Source organism: Fukomys damarensis, unplaced genomic scaffold (genome assembly GCF_012274545.1).
Source record: "Fukomys damarensis isolate Sample0158 unplaced genomic scaffold, DMR_v1.0_HiC HiC_scaffold_20, whole genome shotgun sequence".
Lineage (NCBI taxonomy): Eukaryota > Metazoa > Chordata > Mammalia > Rodentia > Bathyergidae > Fukomys > Fukomys damarensis.
Genome location: NW_022900932.1, coordinates 17,111,701 through 17,125,055, shown reverse-complemented (window position 1 = coordinate 17,125,055; position 13,355 = coordinate 17,111,701). Strand labels below are relative to the sequence as shown.

The window sequence follows — 13,355 nt, the reverse complement described above, 5'->3', positions numbered from 1 at the left end:
GTGTATACCTATGATCCCAGCTCTGGCTAGGCTGAGCAGGAGGATTGAGAATTCATGGCCATCTTGAACTAACATACCTGTCTAAAACAAAACAAACAGAAGAATGCTTTGCAGACAAAATGTGCACCACTCCTTGCTTGGCACTCTAGAAGTTTTTGTACCCCAGCAGTGTGGTAGGAATGGACGAGAGGTATGCCATTCTTTTTTTTTCCCTCCAAAAATACATCCTCTTTAATGTTGAGTGCTACACAACAGAGACGTTAACTAAAGGATACACATTGCTTTGATTTGGGTTTATACATTACATTTTTAATCACTTACTGAGAACATTATTTCAAATAATCTCATCAGAAAAATGAGAAAAAGATTCTGTTACATATTCTGTGATTTTTATGTCACAACCACCACTGTTATCAGGTCCTTTAATACAAAGCAAATTATACTGACTCATCCATTTGCCCAATCATTATAAATACAAATTAAATGTAGTTTAAAAAATATTCTCTAAAAATTTCCGTCAAAATTAACAAGATATACCTTCTACTTCTAAAGCCAACATTGCCATTCTTTATAAAGTAGGTCAACACATTTGTGAAAGGGGAAGCAGGGAAGAAAAACCAACATGACCCTTCTGCTTGGACTCATGATCCGTTGTCTTGAAGATTTGTTTTAAGAAAGGTACACCCGGTACCACCAAAAAAAAAAAAAAAAAAAAAAAAAAAAGGATCCTGAGTTCAATTTCCAGTACCAAAAAGAAAGAGTAAGTCTCTTGGCTGGGGGTTTAGCTCAGTGGTTCTGCTGTATGCCTAGCAAGCACAAGGACTTGAGTTCGATCCCTGGTACTAAAAAAAAAAAAAGGTACAAATGGAAATTGAAGACCTGGGAGTAATGTATTGTTGTTTACTTCTGTGTACCCTTCAGTCTTTTTATACTCAGTAATATGGTACTGTGAAAGAACCCCATCTAATACAACAACCTGTATTTTACAGATAGGGAAACTGAGGCAAGGGGATTAAACACTCGCTTGTGGTCTGTCAGGTAGATATTTTAGTCAGAAATCTCCAAAATTTTTTTTCCCTTCTGTGTCACACAGCTGTCCACAGTAGTTGCTTATTATGCATTTGATGAATGATAATTCATCTATAATTCTAGAAATAAGAGGGCTTAAACCTCTATTATTTACTCTGTCAAAGTAATTCTTTTTTCAGACATATTTCTGTGTTGTTTGTGGGCCTGTTCTGTGAACTTTTAAATATGTAGCTTTGTAATAGTTGAATTTTGAATGCTAGCTGGGAGTAACGTTGCTTATGATTCAGTGAAGTGTCCTTGTGTTTCCAGGCTGGTCAAATTGATCTCCCTTCAGTTCCTATGGTGGTGTCAGAGGAAGTGACTAAGAGAATAGTAAAAAACCATCTGCTTGGACCTTCTTGGTGTTTTATCAGTTGAAATAGAAACCAGTAATAGTGTAGTAGTGCTTGTTTGGTAGGGAATAGCTGACTGTGTGTTAATATGATCAGAGCCGGGCATAGTGTTGTGGGCCTATAATCCCAGCACTTGGGAGGCTGAGGCAGGAGTGTCACTGCGTGTTCAAGGCCAGCCTGAACTACATAGGGAGACTATCTCACAGCAAACAAAACAAAACTGTGATCAGTTGCCTACAGAGACAAATGTACTTCTGAGCTTGTGTGACCGATATATTTCTGTCTGTGTTATAGGTATACTCTGAAACCAAATGACCAAATCTTGGCTGAAGACAAGCACAAGGAACTGTAAGTTTATTAAACCTGGTTGTTTGTATACACTTCTCTGTTTAGGAAGTGGGTTTATATAGACAGTCTCATTTTTGAGATTATGTAAAATACAAAGGTGCAATGAACACTATGGCCTCAAGCATGGTAGGATTAAAATAATTTATACTAGATTATTTGTGTTACCTAAGGTTAAGACTGGGAATAATAGTGTGTGTGCACATTAAAATATGTCATATTGAACTGGGTGTGGTAGCACATGCCTGCAATCTCAGCACTCTGTTAGGCTGAGGCATGAGGATTACAAGTTTGAGATCAACCCAGTGCTCTTAGACCTGGTCTGTGACTTAGACCTTGTTTCAAAATAAATTTTTTTTAAAAAGCAATAAAACACTTTATATATACTTTAAATATAAGGCCTGTAATGTGAATAAATTTTGTTTTAAATATTTTAATGTACCTTTCGTAGAGATTCTGTTTTATTTTTGGAAAAAAAGCATTCTGGGATATTTTCTTTGGTATTTTTCTTTCCTGAGGAGATATGTAAAAGAGTATCACCTGTCAGGAGCTAAGAAGATTTTGGTTAAAAATGATAGGTTTAGGAATTTTAAAGTTTATCTTAGCCTTTTGAGCATTTTAAGATTATCCAAAGAGGGAAGTTTAAAAAATTTTTTTTGTATGTTCTATTTTATACTCTACTTACATAATAAGAAAAATGCTGTTAATATTAAATATTATATAAACATTTATTGTTAAATAATGCTGTAGAAGTATGAATTTGGAGAATTTAAGGCTAACTGGGGCTTCAAATTGAACCACATGTCCTGGTAAAAGTAAGGTTTTATCCTATTTGTAAATAGATCAGTGCATTTTACATACTTCCCTTGGCAATTTCCTTAATGTTTGATAGTCTCTAATGTTAAAGGCATTTTTTTTCACTCAGGTCCTTCTCGACTTAGTTTAATGTAATTTTCATTTGTACTCACCTATATGAAAAATAACTTTTTTATAGAATATTTCAAGACTATGTTTTCTTGACATTAGTAATTTGTAAGTACTTTAAACTGTTTTTTAAAAACTCCATCCTAAATCTTTTCCAAATTACTTTCTTTGTTTTCTCGTAATAAAGGAATCACAATGTTAATTGTAGAATGGGAGGACTGATACATAGGGAGCTTTAGGAATTCTTAGAGTTTCTGTATTCCCATTAATAGGGGTGATATTAGCCTTTTTCCAATATCTGAATATTTATTCTGTTGTTGAGTGTAATCTCCATAGTGACTTCTCAAACATGCTGTCAAGAAATTTCTTTTCAAGAAATTTTATAGTTTCTTTAGTGCTGAGTACAGTCAGTGAAGGTAGGTGATTGTTACTGAATGCTTGGTTGTTGCCTTATTTTTTATAGGTTTGGTACTTCTTAAAAAATTTGGTTTGAGAATGAAATTGTTACAAACTAAGGGTTCCTTTGGCCCTTGAAGATGACCAATATAAAAGTATCAGAAATCTACTTTGTAACAGCAGAAATATGCTTTTAAAGAATATGTGTAATTTAATGTATATGCCATTTTATTTTATTTTAATTAATTAATTGGTACCAGGGATCGAATTTGGGACCTTGCACTTGCAAGGCAGGTGGCCGCACCACTGAGCTAAATCCCCGGCTATGCCATTTCAATCTAGTGCAATATATAATTTTTTTGGTGGGATGGTGGCACTGGGTATTGTAATTACACATGCTAGGCAAGTGCTCTATCCAGCCCTTTTTATTTTGAGACAAGTTCTCATTAAATTGCCCAAGCTGGTTTCAAATTTGCAATCCTCCTGCCTCAGCCTCCCAAGTAGCTAGGATTTCAGGCATGTGCTACCATGTAATAATCTATTTTACTGTATTTATTTATTTATTTAAAAGTGATTTAGCTGTTTAAGATATAATTCATTGCCCTGGATAGAACTTTGCTGATTAACTTTTTTTCTTGCTTTTTATTGTGAAAAACATTTTAAAAGTTTAAAAATCTAAATTTTTAACTGGTACAATAAAATATTACTATGAAAAATTTATTCATCCAGTATATTCATGCATGTACTAACCACCTAATTTTTCTCATTAACATTTTATTGTGGTTGCTTCATCAGTGTGCTTTCCCATAAATATTTCAACACGCACATTGTCAATTGGTAGTTAATATTTTAGAGGGTTTTTTAAAAAGTTTTGTCTATTCTATTCTTGTTTTGTTTTTGTTTTTTTGGTACTGGGGATCGAACTCGGGTCGTTGTGCTTACAAGGCAGGTTCCAGAACCACTGAGCTAAATCCCTAGACCAAGTTTTGTCTATTCTATAATTTCTAATAAATGGAATCATAGGTATATTCTGTTTTGTGTAAGACCTCTTTCAGTCAATGGTATTTCAGACTTACCAGTGTTACTGGGTGTATTGGTTCATTAATTTCTTTTTCATTGCTGAATAACATTACATTATCTTTCTTAGTGGATAGTATTGTCACTCACTTGAGTTGACATTAGTCTGTAATATTAATTCTTTTGGCTGCTGGTTCTGTCTTGTAGTTTTTGGTCTCTGTGCTATAGAAAACTCCCAGGTGAATATGCTATTGTAAGAACAAAATATTAATTAAACTACTTTACAATAGCTCTTCATGAAAGCTGTTCGTAAATAACCTGATCTGTGTCTTTGCAATTAAAATAGCCAAAATCTCACAGGGAAAAGTTTGAGAAGATGGAAATGATAATTACCCTGATTTGGTCATTAGACACCATATACTCAATGTGATTGAAATACGTGGCGAATGCTTAAATTAAAAAAAAAATTACAGTAAATGGCACATTGACTTTAATTTGGAGACAATGTGTTACTGTGTAGTTTAGGTTGGCCTTGAATTCACAACAGTCCTCCTGCCTCAGCCTCCCGACTGCTGGGAGCACAGATGTGTACCACCACACCAACTTGCTATTAATTTTCCTTAAAATAATCCCCCTTGTTTGAAATACACTATCCCATCATTTTTGCCCCTGGAAGCAGTTCTGAAAGCCATCTTTCATGTCTTTATGAGGTGTGATAAATATGGTGAATGTCATTGTTGTGTGTCAACCTACGGAAAGGCGGGCTTGTAAAATATTATGTGTCCTCATCCACCTCATTAACCTGATCCGGCACCTTGCACCTTCTGGCTCTACCTCAAAGTCACAATGACCATGAAAGGTTAGTGCTTTGAATCGATTTCAGGACAGCAAGGCAGCCACAGCAGCATAACTAAAGACATTCATGAAAGTGGACTTCAAGAACTGCTTCAGAAAATGGCTAGTACTGAGCTGGGCGTGGTGGCGCACACCAGTAATCCCAGCACTTGGGAAGTTGAGGCTGGAGGATCGCTGAGAGTTTGAGACCAGCCTGGGCTATATAGTGAGTTCCAGATCAGTCTCAACTAGATAGTGAGACCCTGTCTCAGAAAGAAGGAAGGAAGGAGGCCAGTATGATGGGCTAAACTCACAGCGGTCCTTCTGCCTCAGCCTCCCAAGTACTGAGATTACAGGCATGTGCCATCAAACCCTGCAGTGTGTCTTTTACTGTAACAATACTTTAAACACTCACTGTGGTTTTCAAACACACCTCATACATGTATCAAATTATTGAATTATGATGCTTTACCCCACAAATTTCAACAAATATGTCAATTAAAAAAAAAAGCCAAACTTTTTGTACCCAAGACCAACCTTTTAAAAATATGAGAGAGCTGGGTGAGGTTGTCCAGGCTAGTTTATAATTCCTACAGCTCCAGAGCTGAGGCAGGAGGATCCCAAGTTCAAGGTTATCCCTAGACAACTTAGAACTTGTCTCAAAATAAAATTTAAAAAGCAAGGGATGTAGCTCAGTGCTAGAGAACTTGCCTAGCATATGTTCGGTCCCCAGCAAGCAGGTGGGGAGGCATATAGGTACAAAATTTAGTTATCCAGTTAATAATTGTATGGTTTATTCTTATGAAATATTATTATTGCTTCACATCTGTTCAAGACAGTCTTACTCAACATGTTATTGCAGAAAAATGTGTCAGGGCTGTCACATTGCCCATTTAGTGACAATGTACCCTCATTCTGTCCATACCAATATGAACTCCCAATGCAGTGATACTCTTACTGTGTTATGTGCAGTAACTGTTTTCACTGGAAACATTCTCAGTTCCTGAAATCTTGTGGTTCAGACTGTGTGCACACTTAGGGACACATGTCTCAACACATGTGCTTGCTATTCCTCTGGGGAAGACTGACAGGAAAGAGGAAAAGATTGGTCAGCAGTGACACTTGTTTCTGTAAGCTAAATGGCTAACTTTATTTTTCATTATTCTACTTATTAAAGACCTTAAGGATTGATTTGGGGTAGGAAAGGTAGAATAGTTAAAGCTGTGATATGATTGATACAAAACCGTGGAATTAATACTTTGCTTTGTGCATGATTCCATAATGAACAGGTTAATGTGTCTTCTGTAGACTTTCAGTCTATCAGAGTTTTAATTTGTTAGTGAAGTAGTTTGAAACAAATTATACTGAGGCTTTTTGGTGTAATCTGAACACTCAAGAGGCTGAGACAGGAGGATTGCTACAGATTTGAGGTAATATAGTCAGCTGATGGACAGCCTGACCTACAAAGCAAAACTCTGTTTCAAAAAAACAAAAACAGAATTCTTCCAAGGAAAGGGTATAATACAATGCCTTTTCACCAACTTGATTTTTTAAAAAAAGCCTTTATGCTTATGACATTAGTGAAATGTATACTTATAATTAACATTGTACATTTTATAATTATAACCACATGTGTGAAATGATACTAAACCTTTTTCTTTTGGACTTCTCATTCCTTTGAATTATCCTGTTTAGAATCCTCGTCTCTCTGTCATTGCTGCAGCCCCTTTCTCTAGAGTACATCAGTCTTTCAGCTTAGTTTTTCATTTTTCCATCTTAGGTTTTTTTTGTTTTTGTTTTTGTTTTGGTACTGGGGATTGAACTCGGGTCCTTGTGCCTGTGAGGCAGGCGGCGGCACCACTGAGCTAAATCCCCAGCCCTTCCATTTTAGTTTTTAAATTCCACTTCTGCTGAAAATTTCATCCTAAGCTATAAATGGCTGCTTACATAATAAACCTTTTAAATTCTTATTATTCATTTATTTATGTATAGTAGTGAGGATCAAACCCAGGGTTCAGTACCCAATATCACCACAGAAAAAAGAGTAGAAGCCATTTTGGTAACATCTTACAACTATATCTTTATATGGTTCTTTATAACTCAAAACTTTCATATGCATAATTTCATTTCATAATCATCAAACCTTTTAAAATAAAATGGAATTGTCACTATTTTAAAATGACAACTAAATTCAGAAGATAAAATGATTAACACAAGTAAGATTTTGTTTAAAAATTTTTTTTTTCTGGTACCTGGGATGGAACCTCATTTTTTTTTTAATGCAGTCTTGTTATATTTCATAGGCTGGTCTTGAACTCCTAGACTTAAGGACCTTATCTTTCTGCCTCTGCCTCCTGTGTGCTGAAACCATAGGTGTGTGCTGCCACCCCAGCTGAGTTTTTCCTTTACTTTTCTAGTTGAAGTTTTAATCTGTGTCAGCTAGAACTACATTTTCCAGAATTTCTTCTTCCCCTACGTGCTTTCAGGTTAAATTTAATTAGAAGAGAAATTTGTATAAGATTTGAGGAACAAGCTGAAACCAGTTTACTCCAAAAGTTGTCTTTGATTAGTAGTGAGGGACAGACACGAAGGATGGACAGAATTCCATCTTGTCCTCACTCACTCCTGTTCTCTCTCACTTTCCTGACCACCAGTACAAACCTGTCACTAGGTCTTCACTGGAGACTCTTTGGTGGCAATGGCACATTGCCAGCTGCACACCAGCACCATTCACAGATTTCACTGCAGCAGTCAGACGTCCTCAGGCTCATCAATGACTTGTCTCTGGTCCTTTTTGAACAAGGTTTAATTTTTATAATAAATTTCTTTTTTTTTGTTTGTTTGTTTGTTTGTTTTGTTTTGCTTTTGTTTTTTGAGACAGGGTCTTGCTTGCTATGTAGCCCAGGTTGGCCTTGAACTCTCTGTGATCCTCCTGCCCCCGCCTCCCAACTGCTGGGATTGCAGGTGTGCACCATTACGCCTGGCTCAATAGATTGCTTATTTTTAAATACTTACAATGGATTTGGATCCTGATACACCAGAGTTACAGCATGTGACAAAATTGATACACAGCCTACAGGAACATACTTCAAACTTCTTCCATCTACTCCAAGTTCAGAGTTCCTGTGCCAGTATCAGCTATAGAAAATTAAATTTGCATGAGAATTTTGCTGTTATTCATGAGTTGGGTTTCACAGTAACGTGTTAGCTAGAATAAGGAAACCAAGTAGCCTCTTCTCCCCTCCCTGCATTTCCTGAGATGGAGTATAGTAGTCATCAGTACTATCACGCTCAACAGCAAGATGGGGGTGTGTCTTTCTTCACACAAACACAAGAATAGGTCAAGAAATACATCGTTAATAATCAGAAAATTTCAAAGCTCAGGTTGAACAATACTCAAAATGTGCTAGAGCTATATATCTTCTAGTGAAGCAGCCTTGAGACCAATCTACACTCATGTCACATTAAAATAACTACAGATGTCCTCACTGCCTGTCATCTTTATATGAACTTTGCCCACACCACTTTCTTACTTTGACACCGAAGTTGTTATGTGCACTAGTTCCATTCTCCAGAGGCTAAGAGCTGATTTCATCTAAAAGGACATCTTAGCAAAACTGAACAAAAACCTTATCAGTTTTTAAAGGAACAAATGAATTTTTATCATGTGCCTTTTTGGAACTGAGTTGTGGACTCAGATGATGAGGTGATTAATCATTAAAGCTTTTCGGGATAGTCTGAGCTCATGGTTCTGAATGGAGATCCAGTATTTTAACATACAAGTTCTTTTCCTGAAGTTAATTATGACTTTATTCTTTGTGATGTTAGCTCCCTCTGTAGAATATCATTAAGATTGCAACTTGGTTTTTCAAGAATTTGGCAAAGCTATTGAAACATTATTTTCATTATTAAATTTTCTTATAAAACTTTATTTTATATTTTGTTCATCCACAAGTTGTATTTCTTTTTAGAATAAATGTTACCTTTATAAAAGTGTCTTGTAGTTGGCCGTGGTGACATGTGCCTGTAATCTCAGCACCTGGGAGGCCAAGGCAGGAGGATCATAAGTTTGAGTCTCACTTGGGTAACATAGTGATTCCTTTTCTCAAAATTTAAAAAGGCTGTGATGTAGCTCATTGTGAAGGCACTGAGTTCATTCTCTAGTACTGGAAAAAAATAAATGTATCTTACTTTGTATATGCTAGTTTTTTGTTTGTTTGTTTGGTTGGTTGGTTTTTTGGGGGTTTTTTTGGTACCAGGGATTGAACTCGGGTCCTTGAGCTTGCAAGGCAGGCCACTGAACCGCTGAGCTAAATCCCCAGCCCCTATGTTAGGTTTTAATAGCATATACAGAATGAAAATGTCCTCCAGAGAGAGTTGTGATTTCTAAATGTTTAGGTCTACTTTGTCTTAGAGAAGAGGAAGTGGGAAAAAAATTATTGGAAGATTTGGGATAAAAAAACATTTTGAAGTTTAAGTGAATCCTTATATATAATATTTGAAATTATCTTTCTTATATTTAATATTTGAAATTATCTTTCTTTTGATTTTTTCAGAGTTTTCCCACTATTGGGGTGCGAAAAAACTAATGAAAAGATTGTCTTAATTTCCCCATAGTAGAAAATGCAAAGAGAAATATCTTGGCAGGACCCAACTTTTAACACGGAAACAGAAGCTATGTGTGGTATTGCATGCCTGTGATGCCAGCACTGTGGGAAACTGAGGCAAGAGAGCCACAATTTCAAGCCCAGCTTAGCCAAGACCTTGTCTCAAAATAAAAAGGGCTGGGATGATGTAGCTCATTGTGAAACCCTTAGGGTCAATCTCCAGCACCACAGCAAAAAAAAAGGAAGGGAAAAGGAAAAAAAATGTTTCACATATGTGTTTTCTGTGAATTTATGCTCTTGTAGGAATATCTTTTGTTACTAAATTCTACTAACCATTCCCTGTGTAGAAGTGTGAATACTTATTTCACCATTACGTTCTTTTCTTTCTTCCTTAAACCCATTATGTATTAAATAATAAATTGTATATTTAGCTCTTTAAAGATGCTTTTCCTGCTATAATGTAAGCTCTGAGAGGACTTCTAGTGAGGAATTTAGAAAAATGAGCAAACTTGTTTCAGCCACAGAGCTAGGGACTAACTCAGAATAAGGAGGATGGGAAAGATCTATGGTATGTACACGCTTTCTAGGTATAAATCTTTTGCTGTATTCTCTTCTAAATGATTTGAAGGGTGTTGTCAGGATTATGCCTGCACATTGACTGATTGGAGTGCTGGCCATGGAACGTAGGCCCTCAAGCTTGCTAGGCAAGCGTCTCACTAATGAGCTACATTCCCAGCCCATGAGTGGAATTTTAGGCAATTTTGTAGGACACTCATCTTTGAATCCTTTGTTATTACTATATATCTTTATTATTCTGGTAAAATATAGTTTATACATAGATGTACAGTATGGTAGTACAAAGAAATTCAAGGATGACTTATTTTTATTTTTGACCTTGAATGAATTTGATATCAGATAATTGTTCAAAGGAATAAACACTTATTTAGTATAAGTTTATCTATTATTTTGGTACTGAGGATTGAACCTAGGCTTTGTGTATGCATTATTTCAGTGCTCTACCACTGAGCTACATCCCCACCCCTTTATGTTTTTTGTTGCTATTATTGTTTTTGAAACAGGGTCTTGCTGTGTAGTTCAGGCTGGCCTTGAACTCATGGTGATCCTCCTGTGTCAGCCTCCCAAGTGTTACGATTACAGGGGTGTGCCACCATGCCTGGCCCCTTTTTATATTTTGAGATAGAGTCTCGTTTAGTTGCCAAGATTGCCCCTTAACTTTTGATTCCCCTGCCTCAGCCTTCTGAGTTGTCAAGATTATGGGCATATGTCACCAAGCCTGGCTCGTCTTTTGTTTTCTTTAAAGCTTGTGGCATATCCTTGAAATGAAATGGTAATATTATTTTCCTGTTCAGTAAAAGCTGTATAACAATATGTAAATATTCTGCTAGGGGGTTCTTACAGTTTTTAATTTTGTTTTGTTTTAAGGTTTTTTTTGGGGGCGGTTTGAGACAGGGTCTCACTATGTAGTTGAGACTGACCTGGAACTCACTATGTAGCCCAGGCTGGTCTCGAACTCACAGTGATCCTCCTGCCTCAGCCTCCTGAGTGCTGGGATTACAGGCATGCGCCACCATGCTATGCTTTGTATTGAGTTTTGAGATAGGGTTTTGCTATGTAGTTTAGGCTGGCCTTGAACTGCCCAGTGCTAGAATTACAGTCATGCACCATCATGCCCAGCAGTATTGCATCATATTGTTTGTTTGTTTATTTATTTTTGGGTTTTTGAGTCAGGATCTTGCTATGGCTTAAATTCACTGTGTAGCCCAGGCTGGCCTCAAACTCATGGTGATCCTCCTACCTTTGCCTCCTGAATGTTGGGATTATAAGATTGCACCACCAATCCTGGCTTTACTTTTTAAAAATCAATTACTTCCTCACAATCATTAAAAATAAAATCCTATCTGCTTCTTTTAGTCTCTGGAAGAAATCTGGAGTGGACTTTCTTTTATATTATTATGAGCTACTTAAGTCCATGCCATTTTGAATTTGGCTTAATTGGTCACATGCATCAGTACACCTTGTGCTATTTCATTTTCCTCTTTATACTTTTTTTTTTGGTGGTGGTGGTGGTACCAGGGATCAAACCCCAAGGCAGGTGCAATACCACTGCACTGGTCCTATATTAACTTTTAAAAAGCTCCACTGTTATATCTGTGGAATCATAGGTTTTATACATTAAATATAGAACTATGAAAGACTGTTCACCAGTTAACACTCAAATACAGATTGAAATGAGTACTTCCTGATATAAAACTGACAAGTCAGAACATCACATGTGTGGTATTTCCACACCAACAAATGAATATAATTGTGAACAGAAGCATAGATTGAGCAAAACAACTCGCCTGCTGTATCAGTTAGTGCTTACTGGAGAAGCAGATTTAATGTAAGATATATAATATATATGAATTTATAAGATCAGTGCACAGTGGCTGCCTACAGAATCAGGTGTGGAAGAGTGCAGAAGAGCTGTCTGCATGCTGGAGACCCGAAGAATCCAGTCAAAGGCTGAAAGCCTGGAGCTCACTGTAGTGTCTGGTGTGACTCCACATCAGGACGCTGAAAAGCCTGGGCTGGAAGCCTAGAGGTGTTGTCCAAGGTGAAGGTGAAGACTAGAGCAAAAGTGAGCCTTCCTTCTTTGTTAGCCTTTTATTCTCCTCAGGGTATAAGTCTGTTGGTTGGTGCCACTCACACCCAGGGTGGACCTTCCATCACACTCAAAACTATGCTAATCCAATTAGTTGGGCATTTCTTACTCAAGTTGACACAATCATTTAACTATTACAACCCACCCCTTGTCTACTTGACAACCAGAAGCATTTCCTTATGCTACACTTAGTCTCCAGATACAAAGACAAGTTTTTAATTATGTCTAACATGTCACAACTATCCTGCATACAAACAGAAATGCACTGTTCCCTCCCCAGAGTAGAAGACAGGTTTTCTTTGGGTGATGCTTCTTCTTAACATTTAACTTGAACATTATAACATGGGTTTAATAATATTTAACCAGTATTAAATCTATCAACATTATATGGTAGACCCTTGACTTTCGAACTTGATATTTTTTCTGCGGGCTGGTTGTAACTCAAATTGGTTGTAAGTCAATACAGCTGAGATCTGGATTTTTACCTGGGTACACGGTATAGATAACAAGAGGCAAATGAATCTTCCATCAACCTAATTAACCAAATTGTTCATATGTCATGCTCGTTATAACTTGAGCATCCACTGTATTGCATAGGGAAGTGTATTAGAGAACTATTACAGTTACAGTCTTTTAAGTATGGTAATACTAGGAGGTGCTCTAAGGGATCTTCAGTATTCTAAGTACATTGTTCCTTTCTTCTGTTATGGAGTAATGGTTTAATTTCCCCTTGATAGTCTGGGTCAGTCCCCCCCGCCAACTCTGTGACTTTTTTTTTTTTTTTTGCTTGTTTACTCCTAGAAATTTCACTGAGGTAGAAGGATTTTGAGTTTTAGTTGCATTTATTTCCCATCTTCTGGCTCACAAATAAGTTAGTAACAAATCCAGAGTGGTTGCTCCCTCCTGCTCACTTGGTCCAGTCAGCATAATATCCTTAACGTAAGAGACTAGTGTGATACCTTGTGGGAGAGAAAGGTGATCAAGATCCCTGTGACCTAAGTTATTACACAGGGCTGAAGAGTTCATATAACCCTGGGCTAAGACTATTGCTGGCCTTACTAGCTGAAAGCAAATTGTCACGGATAGGCTTAATGGATAGGTATGGAGGAGGTGGGATTTAACAGTCAGTAGCTGCAGACTGTGTAC

The 13,355-nt window shown here is 36.9% G+C and overlaps 1 protein-coding gene across 1 annotated transcript in view; it reads left to right on the top strand.

Moving 5' to 3' along the window:
- Positions 1 to 13,355, top strand: part of Adk (adenosine kinase) — a 449,321-nt gene that overhangs the window by 43,947 nt on the left and 392,019 nt on the right. Inside the window, exon 3 of the mRNA XM_033766515.1 lies at positions 1,716 to 1,769. Coding sequence (XP_033622406.1) covers positions 1,716 to 1,769 — 54 coding nt within the window. The remainder of the gene's footprint in view (positions 1 to 1,715; positions 1,770 to 13,355) is intronic.